This window comes from Dermacentor silvarum, chromosome 10 (assembly GCF_013339745.2).
Source record: "Dermacentor silvarum isolate Dsil-2018 chromosome 10, BIME_Dsil_1.4, whole genome shotgun sequence".
Taxonomy (NCBI): domain Eukaryota; kingdom Metazoa; phylum Arthropoda; class Arachnida; order Ixodida; family Ixodidae; genus Dermacentor; species Dermacentor silvarum.
Window position 1 is genome coordinate 63370224 of NC_051163.1, and position 17619 is coordinate 63387842.

At 49.2% G+C, this 17619-nt stretch overlaps 1 protein-coding gene across 1 annotated transcript; it reads left to right on the plus strand.

Moving 5' to 3' along the window:
* The first annotated feature begins 5763 nt into the window (after positions 1-5763).
* Positions 5764-17427, plus strand: LOC119431595 (uncharacterized). The gene is made up of 5 exons (XM_049657931.1): positions 5764-6218; positions 6704-6827; positions 11663-11983; positions 14667-15425; positions 16795-17427. Exons 1-5 carry the CDS (start codon positions 5764-5766, stop codon positions 17425-17427), a joined length of 2292 nt encoding a protein of 763 aa, XP_049513888.1.
* Positions 17428-17619: the final 192 nt, after the last annotated feature.

Here is a 17619-nt window from a genome sequence, read left to right on the forward strand (position 1 = left end):
ACGAAGTCCTGCGCGCCTCTGGTACCACGCATAAAACAGCTTCGAGTTACCATCCACAGATTAACGGCTTGACTGAGCGATTTCATCGCACGCTTGCCGACATGATCGCCGTATATATTCAGCCTGATCACAAGAATTGGGTCAAGCTTCTATCGTTCGTCACTTTCGCCTACAACACGGCCATTCAGCGTACCACCGGCTACTCGCCATTTTACTTAGTTTACGGATGGTCGCCTACTTCCCTTCTAGACGTTTCTTTCTTCGATGCTCCTGTCAATCCATCTGCATCGTCTAGCGAAGAATTCCTTTCACGACTCGCCCAGTGTCGCCAGCGTGCTCGCGTCAACACGGCGGCCAGGCAACACGACCGGAAGATCATTTATGACACCCTCCATCGCGTTGTGTCCTTCCGACCTGGTGACGAAATACTTCTATTGACGCCCCTTCGCACACCTGGTTTGTGCGACAAGTTTCAGCCGCGTTTCATCGGGCCCTACATCGTCCTGGAGCAGACATCGCCTGTCATTTATCGCGTGACTCCTGTTGTCGCCGCCACAGACCGCCGTAGTCGCAGCACCGAGGTCGTTCATGTGTTCCGCATGAAACGATTCACGCGGCGTTCTTCGTCGCCTTGACTTGCGGCCAGGATGGCCGCTTCCACGTGGGGGGGGGGGGGGGGGGGGGAATTAGTGTGGGCGTTTATTACGCATGTCTTCTTCAACTGTATATTATCATCATCATCCTACGTTGCGCGATCCTCATCTTCAGTTATGTGTGATCATCATCATCATCGAGTGTGTGCTTTTGCTGGTTCGCTCCCAAGTACTCGGGCCAAATAAACGTCGTGCCAACAGAGACGTCATAATATATATATATATATATATATATATATATATATATATATATATATAAAGGTTGTTTCAGCGAATAATAAATCAATATATAATTTCATAATATATATATATATATATATATATATATATATATATATATATATATATATATGTATAAAGGTTGTTTCAGCGAACACTTTCAAAATTTATTTAAGGTTTCCTGTGGCAGATAGCCCAATTCTAGTTACTGAGCTGGTCTACTCGAAGAGGCGAACATTACTTGCACAAAAAATTGAAATGCATAATCGACTAATCAACAAAAATTCACTCATTAAGTTTTTAACTAATTACCCCTGACGGCCCACATTGAAATTTACAAATTGTAGCCGTGGAGTTCATAAGGCGGATCCACTTGGAATTAACTCTCAGGATGACACCAGTTTCGAGATACTAATTCCCGAACTTTGCGGAGAAATGCATTGATATGTTCCAGTTAAGTTCGTGCTTCAATGCATAAAGCGACGTTTTGTTAATAACCTAACTGGAATGCCAATGCAGTTCTTCGCAAAGTTCAGGAATTAATATCTCGAAACTGGTGTCATCCCGAGAATTCGTTCCAAGTGGATCCGCCTTGCGAACTCCACGGCTACAATTTGTAAATTGCAATATGGGCCATCAGGTACTTAGTTGAAAACTTAATTAGTGATTTTTTATTATTATTCGATTGTGCATTTCAATTTCTTGGGCAAGTAATGTCCGCCTCTTCGAGTAAACCAACTCATGAACTATAATTGTGCTATCTGCCACATGCAACCTTTACAAATTTTTGAAAGTGTTCGCTGAAGCACCCTGTATATATATATATATATATATATATATATATATATATATATATATATATATGAGTGAGTGAGTGAAAGAACTTTATTGGAGGTCCGGCTCCCGAAACTTAAATCGTTTTTCCCGTTTTCCAATGCCAATGCTAACGCTTTATTAAACAAATGGCTGATCGGACTAAACTTTGCATATTGGTGGGGTTTAACGTTTGCGAAGCAACGCAGTGGCTAGACGTGTCCACCTATAGCACACCTGAATACTTTTAACCTTAATAAAACTTCACTTGCGCACCTTGTATATGTGTACGGTTCGTATTCTGTCTAATCTTTAGGCTGAATTAGTAAGTAAATAAATCTTCTAGGTTGTTCATTCAAGAGCACAGCCGTCTGTAAAAGTCCGCCTTTCATTAGCAAGAGATGCGAGTAAAGAAAATGTTTGTATATGAATAAACTGTGCGAAATACACCGAGAATAAGATTATTCAACTAAACAAAAAATATATTTCCGGGAAACTTTTTCAGCCGTGAGCTTGGTGCCTCTTGTTACGATTGGACTCTAGCACTGTTGTGCCAGGCTGCCTTCTCCACAAAGAATCCTTCACCGGCAAACCTGCAGCTGTGGAATGCAGATGAACCTGTCGGACCTTATGAACGACCTATGTATGCCGGCGAGCGTGCCGCTATAAAAGGTCATTCACGCTGTATCGTCTTTTCAACGCCAAAGAGCTGGCGACGAAGCATGCGTCACGTCAAGACGATTGACATGTAATTCTGTGTCGCGTGTACGTCTGAGCTGTTGAACGAGTCGGCTTCTGTGAAGGACCCCAAACTGTGAAGGGGCCTTCGGCATTGTACCATTGGCTAATTCCTGCAAATAGCCTACGCTTACGACTTCGACTTCGTGGGAACAGCGCCGACCCAAGCTTCCCAAAAAATTGCATTTGCATTGAATAGAGGGCAGGTCGAAGCTTGGATACCAGAGACGGAGACCACCGGTGTGGTGCGTCACCGGGGGCGGCCTTTTGCGAACAGTTAGACCATTGTGATTGGCCGAAAAGAACAACAGTGAATTTCCGCAACGAGAGAAAGGGGAAAAAAGCTGTGCTTAGAAAAACGGACCTTCAGTGTTGTGAAGGTGTGCTCATACATAGAAACTCTCAAAATTTAAATGTTGTAAATAAACCCTCTTTCGCATCTCTTGGACGTCGCCCCGGATCTCTTGATCGCCCGGCACCTGGCACTCCACCAGCCACGTAAACGCGTAGTGACCACTCGGACCACGAGTTGCAACACTGTGGCCAACAACAGGCTGAACACAAGAAACAAGCTTCACCTCAAGACACCTATGGCTTCAGTGTCAGTCTCAGTTTATTTGCTTCGTAAGAAACATAAATGCCTACTGTATAAATATACTGCATGAGAACCCAGAGAACATAGCTCAAGAGGGACCTCCTGTCAGAAAACGTGTATAATACAGAAAATATGTAGCACAGCAGAAGCAGAAGCGCAATCAAAGGTGACAAATTATGACAGAATTGTCTATAAGTCGAAACAAAACAAAACACCGAATACACAATTTGCAAGAAAAAGTTTAAGCAAAATTGGATAAGAGAGGGACAAACAGATTGGGCTGAACGACAATACATTGATGTCCTGATTCTGCAAATGATGTAGTGGCATTAGATCTGTTGGTGCATTGCGCCATGTTCCCCAAAGTGAGGATTTCGCGTTAGTACCCTGAAAACCAATGCATCCGATGGGAGTCGTTGGTTAGTGATCAGTGACCTGTTTCGCATCGATTCTCCAGTAAGATGATGTATGATAAGTTCTTAATTATCCAATAAAAACTAACTTACGCTTTTTTGAAGAGGTCTATCATGAAGTCAATTTGACGTTTAAAAGGCCGTTCAAAAAAAAAAGCCGTGAAGTAACCAGTTTGTTTTCCATAATGTGCAATGAAGGTAATAACAAATTGCTCTGAGCATCGAAGCTTGCCTGCCCTAAATTAAGATGAGTAGTCCCAGAGAATACGGTTGGTGGGGGAGGATCATTAATAATTTTTTTACACCATGGCTAGTTTATATTTAGGAATACTTCCTACTGAAAGTACTTTGTGATCGTGATACATGCGGGACGCCCTGCAACAGATTGGGCTGAACAACAATGTACGGATGTCCTGATTCTGTATATGATGTAATGGTGTTAGATGTGGTGGGTGTATTACGCCATGTTCCCCAAAGCCAGGACTTCACCCTAGTACCCTGAAAACCAATGCATCTGATGGGAGTCGTCGGTTAGTGGTCACTGACCTGTGTCGCATCCGTGCTTCAGTCACATGCCGGCACTATTACGCAAACTAGACCAGTAGTATGCTGTCCCAAGTGCTGGCAAAAAGACTCAACGTTCAAGATTACGACTCGTTTTGCTAGATGGTAGTCAACGCATTACAACTGGTTAGGCGAGGACAGAACAATACGAGGAAGTCAGAAAAACCACGTTGTTGTCTGTCTTGTTGCGTCCCTTCGCACAACTTATTCACTGCGTCTCAGAGCCGATGGCCCGCCTTAGTGAGCAAAGGTGAAGCTGCAAGGATCTGTTAGCAGTCGATAACCTGGGCGCGGTGGAAGGCAGGATGCCGGCTCTGTCTGAGGGCGCAGGCCGGAAGCGGATACAAAAACCGTGACGCATGTTCTCCACACGCGGACCCAATCAAGGTGCGTGGAACGGGATGGGTGTGGTGTAGCTGCGGCAGAGACTGCAAAATGTTATCACTTCGTTCGTGCGAACGTTGGTCGTGGTGGATCGAGACGCGCCTCGATTAGCAGCTCAGTGCGTTCAGCAGACATAAAAAAAAGAAGAAAAATGCCAATTCTATTGGTGGTCGACAAGCTGCTTGCAGCCATTCCTAGTGTAGTACGTCGTCCTAAACGTCACTCCGACACGCTTTCAACATTATTATGCTACTCGGATTTTCTGATTGAAATGTTTTTCTGTGGAGTGAACTACGTGTGTGTTGGTGCTCTGGTTGAGCACAGTGCTGTTTGTACATTTTAGGCAGCATAGAATGTCTTGCATGTACACCCGTGAGCAAAAGTAAACGGACAAGGGATTGCGCGATAAAGCTTATTTTCTCCTCTGCCAGTGAATGTAACTTGAAGTTAAAGACTGTAGTTCAAACTTGGCATTGCGAAATTCCCTGCACACTGGTCAATTTCAGTTTATGCATGTTAATGATGAAGCAATTCAGTTATTTCGGTGACCCTGTGGTCCGTACGTATACTTTTACTCATGGGTGTACTGGCCATGCGCCTACCATGTGCTTGTATGAACAATGTCTAACCATGTTAGTGTATGATTCACAATCCAAATTATTAAGATGTTCATTGCATGTATCCCGTTGAGCTATAACTTTCCGCATGTGATTTACCATGTGCGTGCCTTAAATGCATACAGACTGATTTGGCTGTGGCTGTATTTCTTGAATTGTGTGAAGATGTCTTAGTGAGATGTGGAACATTGTTCTTTCATATTCTCAGGGTCACCTAGAAGCGTTATTTCTGAGTAAAGATGCCGCATAGTCACGCGTTTAGAACCCTGGCATGATGTCATAGTTCCTCTTCCTGTTCTCCATTTGTGTACGGAACACTGATCTATGTAGTAAGCCCTATGTAATAGAAATCAGTGGTACGCAAGGATGATGGGGTTCCGTGCCTCGTTCACAGTCTCGGTCTCATTATTCTGTAAGCAGGACGCTCCTAGTGGCCTGCCTGTCATCATTGAGAAATATGCGATGCATTGGCCCGAAATCAACCTCATTTACCCGCCACGGTGTCTATTCAGTGTGGCGTTCTATTGCCGAGCATCGTAGGTGAACGCAAAGATGCTTACACGGTCTCAGGCTGTCAAAAGTAACCGAGGGTCCATCACTGCGTCGTCTCTAGTTAGTCTGCCTCCGATTTTCAGACCACTATCCGTGCACTAAATTTAGTACATTACGTTTTCATTTGTAGTTTCACTTCTTCATTTTCATTTTGAGACCACCTTCTGCTTGATCACATCCCCGTAGTTGGTATGATGTTGTTGTTGGCTCAATACATGGAGGATGTGGCATTGCTTGGGAACAAGAAGGAGAAGAAGAAGACGAAGAAGGACGCCATCATGCCGGAGAAGGCCGTCAAGAAAAGTCCCTCTCGCTCTCGGCGGTCACCGTCCTCCGAGCAATCCCCGGGTCGCGGTTTACCTTCAAAGCGACGTGCCGCCTCACCCGCGACCAAGGCGAGGAGGTTGTCGCCTTCCAAGAGTCGCAGCTCGCCAAAGAAAAGCCGGTCGGCTTCCCCGTCCCCTGCCAAGGCCGCCGTTGCGAGCCCCTCCAGGCACCGACGTGCGGCCAGTTCCTCGTCCCCCAGGTTATCCCGGTCTCCGCGAGCCACCCTCAGCAGCAGCAGGCCGTCTCCCAAAAGAGGATTCGGGAGACTCTTCGGGGCGAGGCTCGACGCGGCAGTTCAGCGCGACCAGGAGCGCCGCAGCAAGCTCTACCAGTGGCTCAAGAGGTCGGTGCGGGGTCGGTGCGGTGCAGTCCGTGGCCCACAATCATCGGTTAGATTGCATACGATTAGAGCAACTGTTTCCTCCTGGGCACAGACAATGGCGGAAACTGTTCGTCAAATCGTAGGTAATCTAGCAGACGATTCTGCCACGTAGTGCTAGACTAAACTGCAATGTCATGTATACAACTTTGTTTATCCGTGGCTTTTTCCAATAGCATGTGTAATCGGAGGCAACAGTGACAGTGTGCCAAGCAGTGTTGCACTGCATTAAACTACGTTGCATGCAACACCATCAAAGTATACAACGCGTGCACGGATATAGAATATATACGAGCCTATACCCGTCTGCGAATGTGTTGCACAGAGCACAAAAAGGCGTTGACCTCAGTTATTGGCCCACTGTAGGTCTAAGAAATTTAGACCGAATGCTCTGCACTTGCTTGACACGACCGCTTTTGTGGTAGTTATATCGGTGTTCTCACCCGCAGCCTGACGCAACGGAAATCGACCCCTCCGGAGGTTGGCTCCCCACGACGGAGGCACCACGGCGCTACAAGTCCGGGCCACAGGTCTCCGCCCAGCTCTGGCAGCTTACCTCGCGGTCACAAAGGGGTGAGCACTAGAACTGAGAGAGAACGCTCAAATCCACGTTATAGATAACTGCAGGCTCCACGTGCCAATGCGCGGAGAAACGAAATTACCCGCAGCTGTCTCGAGTACGTCGCTCATGCGTTCTGCTATGGTGGCCGCTTTCAATATCTGCCTCGGACGCCGCATTCAGGCGCCACGCGCACAGATAGGCCGAACATCAGTGTACATGAAAAAAAAAAAGCTGGGTCAACTTTAGTGGACGTATAGTGTTGCTATATAGTTTCTATAAACACTTGCTATATAGCGCCGTAATGCGAACAAAAAAGTAGATGCCACTACGTAGGTGTGGTAGCCGTTGCAACGCGTCATGTGACTCGCCGCGCCGAGCTCCGCCGCCGCCGGCCGCTTGGCGCATGCGCTCTCCGCAGCTGGGTCGCCGCCTGACCACCCACGTGACTCGCCGCACTCGCCTAGTCAGTGCGAGCGTGGCCATGGATGATGGCGAGGCCGGGCCCAGTGGCGTAGCCAGAAATTTTGTTGGGGGGGGGGGGGGGGGGGGGGCGTATATAATGCGTCAAACAAGACTAAGCATGTTGCGCAGTCACAGATAGTAAACATTACGCATAGAAAGACAGACGATCCAGGCAAGAACAAAACTATGATCGCAGAAATCGTGATATGTACTTGGGCCATGTGGCGGTCGCGACAGCACCATATGGGTGGAATAATGGAGGAATAATGCAGAAATCAGTACGAAAATGTGTAATTTAACTGCCTGCAGAACAGCAACAATTATTCTGCACCAAAAACATAACAAGGGTATTACTTCAGTTCAAAAAAGAAGTAAAAGCAGGCAGCTAAAAAGGAAAGGCCAAACGAAAGCCACAGATGATGCGGCAAGTTGAACTACCCAATATCCGAATGTGTTTTTGGGGAAACGCCGCGTGGGCCGGGCTTTCAATGAGCAAGGTCGGTCAAAATTGGTTATTGACGTCCACGTAATTTTCGTATTCGCATGAAAATTTTGATCATGATGCTACCTGTTAGAATAAACGGCGAAAATTTTTGCGGTTTTAAAAGTTAATGAAAAGTCATACGTTTTCATAATTACGAGTTTATGGACCTGAAGGAACAGAGCTTTTTACTTGTATTGATTTTTGCTGCTTCGCTATCTGAAGGACAAACTTCACTCGGCGGGGAAGTTTAGCGAAGCAGTCAATGACTGGCAAGGGAACAAGGATTCAGGATCGCCAGTCAGCCTCTAGAGTCTTTAAAGGAATATGGTTATCTAGGTCAATTACTCGCAGGGGACCATGATCATGAGAATGAAATTTACACCAGAATAAAATTGGGTTGGAGTGCATACGGCAGGTATCGCCAAATCCTGACTGGGAGCTTACTACTGTCGTGGAAAAGAAAAGTGTGCAATCATTGCATTCTACCGGTGCTGACACATGGGGCAGAAACTTGGACGTTAACAAAGAAGCTGGAGAACAAGTTAAGAACCGCACAAAAAAGTCACAGGCCTGCGGCACACGCAGCACAGTCACAGCGTAAGCTGGTGGAGCGGCTCAAGAGTAGCTCCAATTTGGGCACCACGCACAACAGGGTCTTCGCGGCAGTCTGTTCGCCTCGTTTTGACGAGAACGATCTGAACTGTCTGCCCGGCGTCGACGGCAACCTGAGGCTTGTAATGCTCTCTACACAGCAGTCTGCTGAGTCCGATCAAGCCTTACAACTGCAACTTACATGTCGGGTGCGCCGCGTTTACAGGCACCTTAACTAGATGGCGCCACCACACTGGCAGAGGCTCGGCAGCTCGGGAGCACGTCGATTGCGTGCCTCGTCTGAATCACATATCGTCGTCTGCGCCTGCGGACGCTGCGTTTGCAGGCATTCTTACCTATATGGCGCCACCATACTGGCAGAGGCTCGAGTCCTCTTCCCCTGCATGCTTACATTAAGGGCATTTCCGCTGCCCGATAGCACGCGCTTGCGTGGCTCAGTGGTAGCGTATCCGGCTCCCACGCAGCGGGCGCGGGTTCGATCCTGGAGGGAATCGGCTACTTTTAAATGCAGAGCATTTCTTTAACTCACATGTAGCGTGCGCCGTCCGTCCGGAACAGCTCGGGCACAGGTGCGCCCTCTCCCCCACTCCTCCTCTCCCGCATCACGCTTTCAGCACATGTGCAGCGCGCGAAGCGTCGTAGTTGAGTCGCGCTCCGGCGCTGCAAGCACTGTAGCAACAGCAGGTGCTGGCGTAATAGCGCGCCCTCTCTCCACCCCCTCTCCCTCTAACGCGCGCGCTATGAATATAAAGCGGGTTGGCGCGGGCTCCACTCAACTCCTGCGCTCTCTTCTCTTGCGTTCGTCGGCGGTCGCAGTTGATAAGCGATGGAAGCAAGACCTTCAACTGGTACCTCGACGCAATCCAACATCAGCGCCGAAGCACCAGTTCAAGACATCGCAGTGATGCCAATAAAATAATAACTTTACGTTACCTACTTACGATTCTCTCTTCTCTCTCAACCCAGACCACCACCACCACACCAACACCACGGAACCCCACTATGCTCTGCATTTACACGTGTCCCTCGCGCGGGGCCATGCGACGGAGCCTTTTTCGCGTTTCCGGCGATAGCGGTTACGCGGCGGGAGCCGCCAGCGGCGGCATCATCGCGACCAGAGACGGCTGTTGGAATGAACCCACAACAGCTTACGCTGTAAAAGCAATCGAACGAAACATGTTAGGCCTAACCTTAAGACACAGGAAGAGACAGTGGTGCGGATCATATAGAGCAAACGGCGATAGGTGATATTCTGATTGACATTAAGAGAAAGAAATGCAGCTGGGTCGGCGATGTAATGCGTGGGATGGATAACTGGTTGACTATTAGAGTTACAGAATGGATACCAAGAGAAGGGAAGCGTAGTCGAGGACTGCAGAAAACTAGGTGGTGAGATGAAGTTAGGACATTTGCAGGGGCAAGTTGGAATCAGCTAGCGCAAGACAGGGGTAATTGGAGATCGAAGGCAGAGCTGCCTTCGTCCTGCAGTGGACATAAATATAGGCTGATGATGATGATGATGCAAAGTAAGGATAGTAGTTTTATCAGCCGTACGATCTTGTAAACATAGGCACACTAACTAAATTAACAACCAGGGTGCCACGCGCGCACAACCAAACATGAACGCATCCCACTCGATGACCGCGGAAACTCGCTGTCAAGACGCTACAGTGAGTCAGCACAGCAGCAGCAGCGAGCGAATTGAGCTTCGGGCCGGCGCTCGCATCAACGCGATCTTAGCCGCGAAAACACAGGGAGGGAGGACTCTGTCTTCGCCGCAGATGGCTTACAAGATACAGCCGCGCGGGCGGCGCTCGTGTGCATAAAGCGTACGGCGCGCGGCGACGATTTTATCGCCCGTGGACTTTGTACGGAACCGCATGGCGACGGCAGAAATCCGCGTAGAGTGTCCGTATAATTGCTATGGCAATAAAATGAGCCTTAAAAGTAACGGCCCCGTTTTTTAAAGTGTAGCCACAACCAGTTTGGTTACGACTATAGCTCAACTTTAATTGCTTCTACATCGCCACCTCAGAGTCCCGGCCAGAGCTCCCGCGAGCACTCGCCATCCCCGACCAAGTACGGGGGAAGGGCGCGCCGCCGCAGCGTGTGGGCCCCACTGCTGGTCCTCGTGGTGATCGCGGCCAGCGTGGTCGCACTCATCGTGGTGACGGCGCGCTACCTGCGGGGACCCGCGGCCTGGACCCAGCACCGCTGCAAGAGCGAGACGTGCTACCGCTACGAAGAGCTGCTGGCCAATGCCATGGACCCCGAGGCTCAGCCTTGCGACAACTTTTACGCGCACGTATGTGGAACCTGGATCAAGACCGGCAGGAGGCCCGTCTACGAGGTGAACACCGGGCTCTGAACGAAATATGGAATGAATTTAAAAGGCCGCATAAAAATTAGAAGACGTGGACAACACAGGACACAACACAGATGCTCACAAACAGTTGATGTATTGCACGAAGAAGCCAACCAAATAGTTTCCTGGGCGTCTCCTGAGAAACGAACATAACCACAACCGTGATCTTGTAGCGATACCTTCCGCTCAATTTCTGTGCAACTCATATCGTCCACTATTCACAACCAGCTGATTCGATTGATAACGGGGGTTGAGCGTCACTCTCACCATTGCCTTTCAAAGAATAGCATCAGAAAAGGCATCGCTACAAAACGCAGCAGTGCTACACTCCGATAAGTCGTTTGGCTAACAGTGTAGCTGAAAATGCTAAGCCGGTTCATTATCAGAAGCAATGGTCTTGTCAGCAGCACTTCTAAACGCATCAGTTGTTATGGAGCGCATGTGCTGCTCCCTTTCTTTTACCCGGTGTCTTTTAGCGCTCTTTCATTTTTATTTCGTGGAATGAACCGAGCAATCCAACAGCGTGTCATGCGAATCACACATGGCATCATCGTGAATTTCCAAAAAGCCTACATCTAGAATTTCTTTGGCAATTAAAGCCATAATATATGAAATAATTGAAACCATTTTGTTTGCTTACCAGTTTCAGTTAGGTCCGACCTCTACTAAGCTATCTGTAACCATAAATTTTGTTCACACTATAGTTCCGTATTTGTAATACTGTAGCTCGTACTTGCTAACGGCATTTGCTCCTAAGTCCGCATTCCCATCTCCCTGTTTATTAATGTAATGCTTCTCCTTGTTCCGTTTATTCTCTCCGTCGCACAATGCTTAGCTTCGTTTCGACTTACATCGTCATCCGGCAAGCGTCGGCCAACGCAGGCTCAGTTACCGGCACTGTGTGCTCGCATTGCATGCCGCAGGTCAACTGGGACCGGTTCCTGGTGGAGATCGCGAAGCGCACGGCCGACCTCAGTCCGCGCACCGGCTCCAACCAGCAGCCCGTGGACAAGGCGGTCACCTACATCAAGGCCTGCCTGTCCCCGCTCGAGCGAGACAACATGCACGAGGTGCGCGGGGTCCTGGCCGCTGCTGGAATCGCGTGGCCCCAGCAGGACCCGAAACCAGACTTCCTCTCCGCGATGTTCCACATGTCGCGGCACGTCTACCAGCCGGTGTTCCTGGCCGTAGACGTGGCCAACATGGAAGTGCCGAAGACACTCATGCTCTTGCTCGGAGGACAGGTGGGGGAGCCTTGTCGCGTGTATACGAAGTGTATATGCTCAGCGTCGAGCTTGTTGCGATAGCGCAGTTTATTGTAACGTTGTGCTGTTTGCTATTGTGATTCTAAGCTTGTTCTAAGGATTTGTAAAGTTATTTTCTTTCTTCAGGGAGTTCTAAAAACTGATCTCAGGATGTTCTAGGCTTTCAATAAGGGTGATATTCTAGGAGTGTACTAGAAGGAGCTTTTTGTTGTTGAATACGGCTATTCGAAATGCGTACGCCATCGTCATATGACAATTTAAGACTAGCTACTCAAAATATCTGTATTGTTTTTGTTTTTCTCTGGGATATCGACAATCTCAGTGGTGCACCAAATGCAGGTTGTAGACGGTCTTTCAGTTCGTGACAGGGAAACCTTGGCTGTGGAGGAAGTGGCGATAGCCCTAGCCGCGACACACTCCGCGTCAGAATACATTATTACAGATTCGCAGGCGGCTTATAGAAACTATATGCGTGGTAGGATCACGCCGCTGGCATGCAAAATTCTTAGTCAAGCTAAGACTCGCGCTGCACCTAAGCAGCTGATATGGGTACCAGGTCACGAGGGGGTTGAGGGAAACGAGCGTGCACATGCTTCAGCCCGAGCTTTTCTTCCCCGGGATCCTTCTACGTCCTCCTTTGCTGACTTTGTTTCCCCCTCTCCGTTAACAACGTACTCAGAGATACTACAGCATCTGCGCCTTGAGAGGCAGACACTGCCGGGGCCCTCTAGGGGTCTTAATAAATCAGAAGAGTGTCACCTCCGTCGGCTGCAAACTATGTCTTTTAATAATCCATCTAGGCTTCACGCCATAGAGCCCGAGTCTTTTTCGGCGCAGTGCAAATTTTGTGGCCAAAAGGCAGACTTATACCATATGGTATGGGCTTTTCAGAAAAATAGCAGTATTGCCATAATAAATCAGCCAACGTGGGAGGACTGGGAGGCGGCCCTGTCTAGCTCGGACCTCGAGGAGCAACGAGCCCTCATCGAAAGAGCACGGGCAGCGGCTTTTGCCAATGGTGTCCCGGACTAGGGACCTGACCATATCTTCCCGTAACCCAAGGTTTACTTTCTTATTTTCAATAAAAGTTTTTATCATCATCATCTCTAAAGAGTACTCGCCACTTCACCATTCACCACTTTAGTGATGTAAATATGGTGACGCCCAAGAAAAAAAATGAATGTAATGATAATAAACAAAGTCAATGTTACATAAACTGAAAATACAAATCTCGTAGAAGCAACCGCACGTACTTCATTTACTATTTCACTCTGCGCTTCCCCTAAAAGAGGAAGGACTAGAAGATTCGAGGCTCCACGCCTTACCTCACAAACTTTCACCACTTCGCACGTAAACCCCCTCCAGTCACGCGACGCCAGACCTTTTGCAAATTAGCACCAACCTTTTGATGTGCGACGCTGCTTCTTGATTCGTCGCTGACACCAGTGCCGCTTCTGAAATTTCCGATTCTTCTAGTGCTGCTGCTCACTGCCACACGCCCGCGCATACGTCCATACTTCACCCGGGCAATACCTTCCTCTCGGACCCAGAAGATGAACCAACGAAAGATCCGCTTAAAATTGTAAACGAAGAGTGATGGAGAGAAGCACTCAAGAAAGTTAGCTGGTGCTACTTCAACCAGTCGTCGACCACGTGTACATGGATGATCGTTACGCATAGCAACAATGCCTCTAAGTCGAATAATGGCCCTTTGTAATAGTGGTTGCATCAATGGCTATGTAGTTGATTGAGATAAATTAGCAACACAAGTTTGAAGTGCCTTTGTAGAATTCGTTCCTTTTGTAGGCTTTTGTAATTGTTGTTATCCTGCGTAGTCAGCCACTGATGAATTCTGGAAGATTTCGGACATCAAACTTCAAATCTCACGGGAACATCATAACAAATAACGTTTCATTCATAGCTGAAAATTTTAAAAATTGCTCTCTTTGACGTTATTACGACTCGCCGTTGCATGACTGAAATTTTTTTTTAAAAAAAGGAACCTCATTAAAATGAGAACAGAAAACAGGGGGGAGGAGGGTATTCTGTAAGTGGCCACCTAATGCACATGTTCATTTCATCTGCTGCTCAAGTTCTGATTGGCTGGCTGGGGTACGCGTCAGAACGAGACTGGCGCCCCCAACCAATCAACACTTCAGCAGTAGACGCAAAAGGGAACCTGGCGGACGCGCGCCAGCCTCCTTTCCTTTCCCTCCCCGCGACACACCAAACGACCCTGATTGGTCGCGCGCGTCACGTAATAAGCGCCGGCGCAGCTTTTCCCGAACCTACTCTACTCTGCGAGCAGCCGAGTTTTCTTTCTTTTTTTCTTGTCCCTGGCTCATACCCGGATATCCCTGGCTCATAGCCGCACATCCAATGCGGGTATGTGCCACACGTGATTTTATTGTGATTAACCGTGACGTTACTGACGAGCAAGTGATGTCACTGATGTCATGACCTATCAGTCATATTAGTAATACATTCGTACGCTTCTATGCCAATTTTGATATGTAGCAAGTGAACGAGACGCGAGTTTTCGACAGGCTTTCGATAGGCTTTTAATGTGACACCACCACCGCCGCCGTCACTTGCAAAGCAATACAAGCTTCACTTGAAAATATTCTGAGAGAAAAAATGACCCCCTGCCTTGCCATCACAGTTCGCGTCGACGTACAACAAGATCTCTCAGCACGTGACCACCATCCACGCCAAGCAGCACTTCCGCGTCACCTACGAGAACCTGGCGCCCATGAACGAGACTCGCCTGGACGAGCTGTTCAACCACTTCATCGTCATGAAGCGCTTCCTGGACAACCACACGCCCATGACGGACGACGGCAAGAGCAGTGAGGACCCGGCGTCCTTCCTGCGATGGACCCCGTCCGTTCCCGAGTCGCGCTGGGACGAGCAGACTCGACGCTTCCTCGGCAATCCTCTGCGCGGCCTGGGCGGCTGCTTCGTCGAGCAAGTCGGCGCCTTCAAGGCGCTGTTCGAGCTACACGCGGCCTTCGGCGAGGAGAAGATGGCCGACTTTGTGGGGTTCTTCGCAGTTCAGGCCCTGGTAAGCTTCAGCAACAACCGCCTGCTGGAGAGCTACTACGGCGCCTCGGACGTGGCTACCGAAGAGCAGCGCAAGGCTTGCGTCATGACGGCCTACCAGACGTTCGCGTACGCCATCGACAACTTCCTGGAGACGGGCACCAAGGGCGCCTTGACGGACGTGAACACGCTCGTCGGTTGGGTGGCCGCGGCCTTCGGGCGTCTCCTGAGAGCCGCGGACGATTCGTCCTCGCTCAGGGGAAACCCGACGCCCGAGCCCCTGCACTCGTATCTCAACCAGGCGTTCACCATCATGAATTCCTCCAGGCGCGAAGTCACGCATAGCATCTACGCCAGCTTCCCTGAAATGGTCATCGATGTGAGTATAACTCGATATGCGTGGCTTCCGAGATCTGGCGGAGCATTGTATGCATGACACCTGAGATAGGGTGGCGCGCACGTTCGCGCATCACTGTATCTTGGAGACTATGTGCTTCATCGCACAGAACTCTGTAGCAGAGAAACTTTATAGCAGAGGAAATTTCACAAGAACTGTGAAAGTGCTACATTTCCTTCATGCGGGCCTCACGTTTCATGTGGCGCCTACCGCAGTAGTTCCTGACGGCTATGCGACCGTTTTCATGACACCTCTTAACACGAAAGGCTAACCGCAACAGCATAGTTTCGTTTTCATTCCGGACACTCTTTTAGGAAACGTCATGATTGGCCATGCATCCACTCGACTATAGAGTCTTGACCCGCAATACTTTGTGCATTGTATGTACTGTAGTGTATACTGCAGGGAGTTGCTACCAAGTTATTGGAATTCAAGAGCCGTCGATACGGCTGGCTACCAAGTACCGGAATGTTGCATGCGCTGAGCCCAGCCCATGCAAGAAAAGAAGCAGCATGTGTTTGTATCCCTTTCAGACTTCTTAGCTCCTTCCATCCGAGCATTATATGCGCTTGATATATGCGGACACAATTATGAGGTCTCAAAAGCAATAAATAAGTACGCATTTATACTATAGCAAAGCCCTTACACTATAGCCAATATTAAGGACATTTTAAGGGAGAAAAGACGCAGGTCGTGCGAGCAGATGCTTGAGATATTCTAAATTTATTTCAATGGCAGCGAATAAAGCAACATGTGTTTGACGGTCAGAGCGTGATAAAAATGTTGATGCCGACAAAAACAATCGGAACGTATTTTGGTGCTCCGTGCACTGTCCCGCAACTTGCCCAAATTTCTTTATATTTTATGTACGGATCTTGCCAGATTTTAACGATGTTCATGTCCAAGTTTTGCTATCTTTATAGAGGCCTTAAATCCTCACCATGTGCAAACTTATACAATTCCAAGGTTGTTATGTCGCTTCGTTTGCCTGCAGCTGTTTGCACACCAGAAGCCACTTTAAAATCATTCAAACTCGTTTTCGAAGAGCACTGTCTGTTACCTTCTCTGTAAACAGCATTTAACCTACCACTTTCAATTCCTTTCCAAAAGAACTCTTCCGAGCCTCCAACAGACAGCCCGCTGAGTTCCATGCTGGAAGCAATTGTGAAGGTCATGGCATCACAACGCTTCGCTTAACGTATTTAAATATCGATTCGGGTGGTGTTCGTGCGATGCAGAAATTCGTCTCACGACGCGCCTCACAAGGCAACGTAATTTCGCCAGCGCGCACTCACTCCTGCAACGTTACCGATGTACTGCTTCGATTTCCTTCCACACCGAACTCCACCAGGCTCCGCTGAGCAACAACATCAACGTGTCGGCCTACATGCAAGCCAGGCAGCAAACGGACTCCGGGTCCGGGCAGTCGGAACAGACCCTGTACGACGGCTACCGGGCAATCGACGCGACCTTCTTCAACGGCTTCCGCGTCAACCCACAACTCCTGGCGTTCCCGTGGTACGAAGCGGACGCCCACGTCGGCATCCTGTTGGGCGGCCTGGGAGCGAGGCTCGCCGCGGCAGTCTTCTACGACTACGTCGAGCGAACCAACGGCAGCAATAGCACCTTCTACGCCGACAACCAGCGCTGCCTGACGTCCAACAACACGACGAGCGGTGGTGGTGCAGGTGACGTCGACACCGACCTCCAGGGAGCCGTAGCGGCTGCCGCGGTCGTCGCGGACGTCTACAAGGAGGTCGCGAGGAACGCCGACCGAGCTTGGACCGAACGGGAGCCCCCGTCGCCCTGGACGGGCGAGGGAGTGACGTTCGCGTTCTTCTGCTGGCTCAACTGCGGCGACGCCCAGCGCGGCCCGCTCATGTGCAACACGCCCGCGATGCACAGCCGGGACTTTGGGCGTGTCTTCGGATGTCCCGCCGGATCACGCATGAACCCGGTCAAAAAGTGTCGCCTGAAGGTTTAGCCGAGTTCGCGACTGTGTGTAATAGGGCAACCTCGTGCAGCGATACTTGCCGGAGCTTATAGTCGCGGCACGTCGCGTCTTGTTAGGCACGTTTGGTAAGCCGAATACGTACGCCCTATCATTGTAAGCAATCGTAAACTAGTAAACGTGGTTCTATGAACCGTGTACAGGCGATATAACCTTGCGGTGCTT

What these genes read in the sequence shown, in the direction of transcription:
- LOC119431595 (XM_049657931.1), top strand. Translation starts at nt 5,764, where the DNA reads ATGGAGGATGTGGCATTGCTTGGGAACAAGAAGGAGAAGAAGAAGACG. An exon ending in TACCTCGCGGTCACAAAGGG is followed by an intron (nt 6,828 to 11,662) that starts GTGAGCACTAGA and finishes TGCATGCCGCAG; the next exon opens with GTCAACTGGGACCGGTTCCT. An exon ending in TGCTCTTGCTCGGAGGACAG is followed by an intron (nt 11,984 to 14,666) that starts GTGGGGGAGCCT and finishes TTGCCATCACAG; the next exon opens with TTCGCGTCGACGTACAACAA.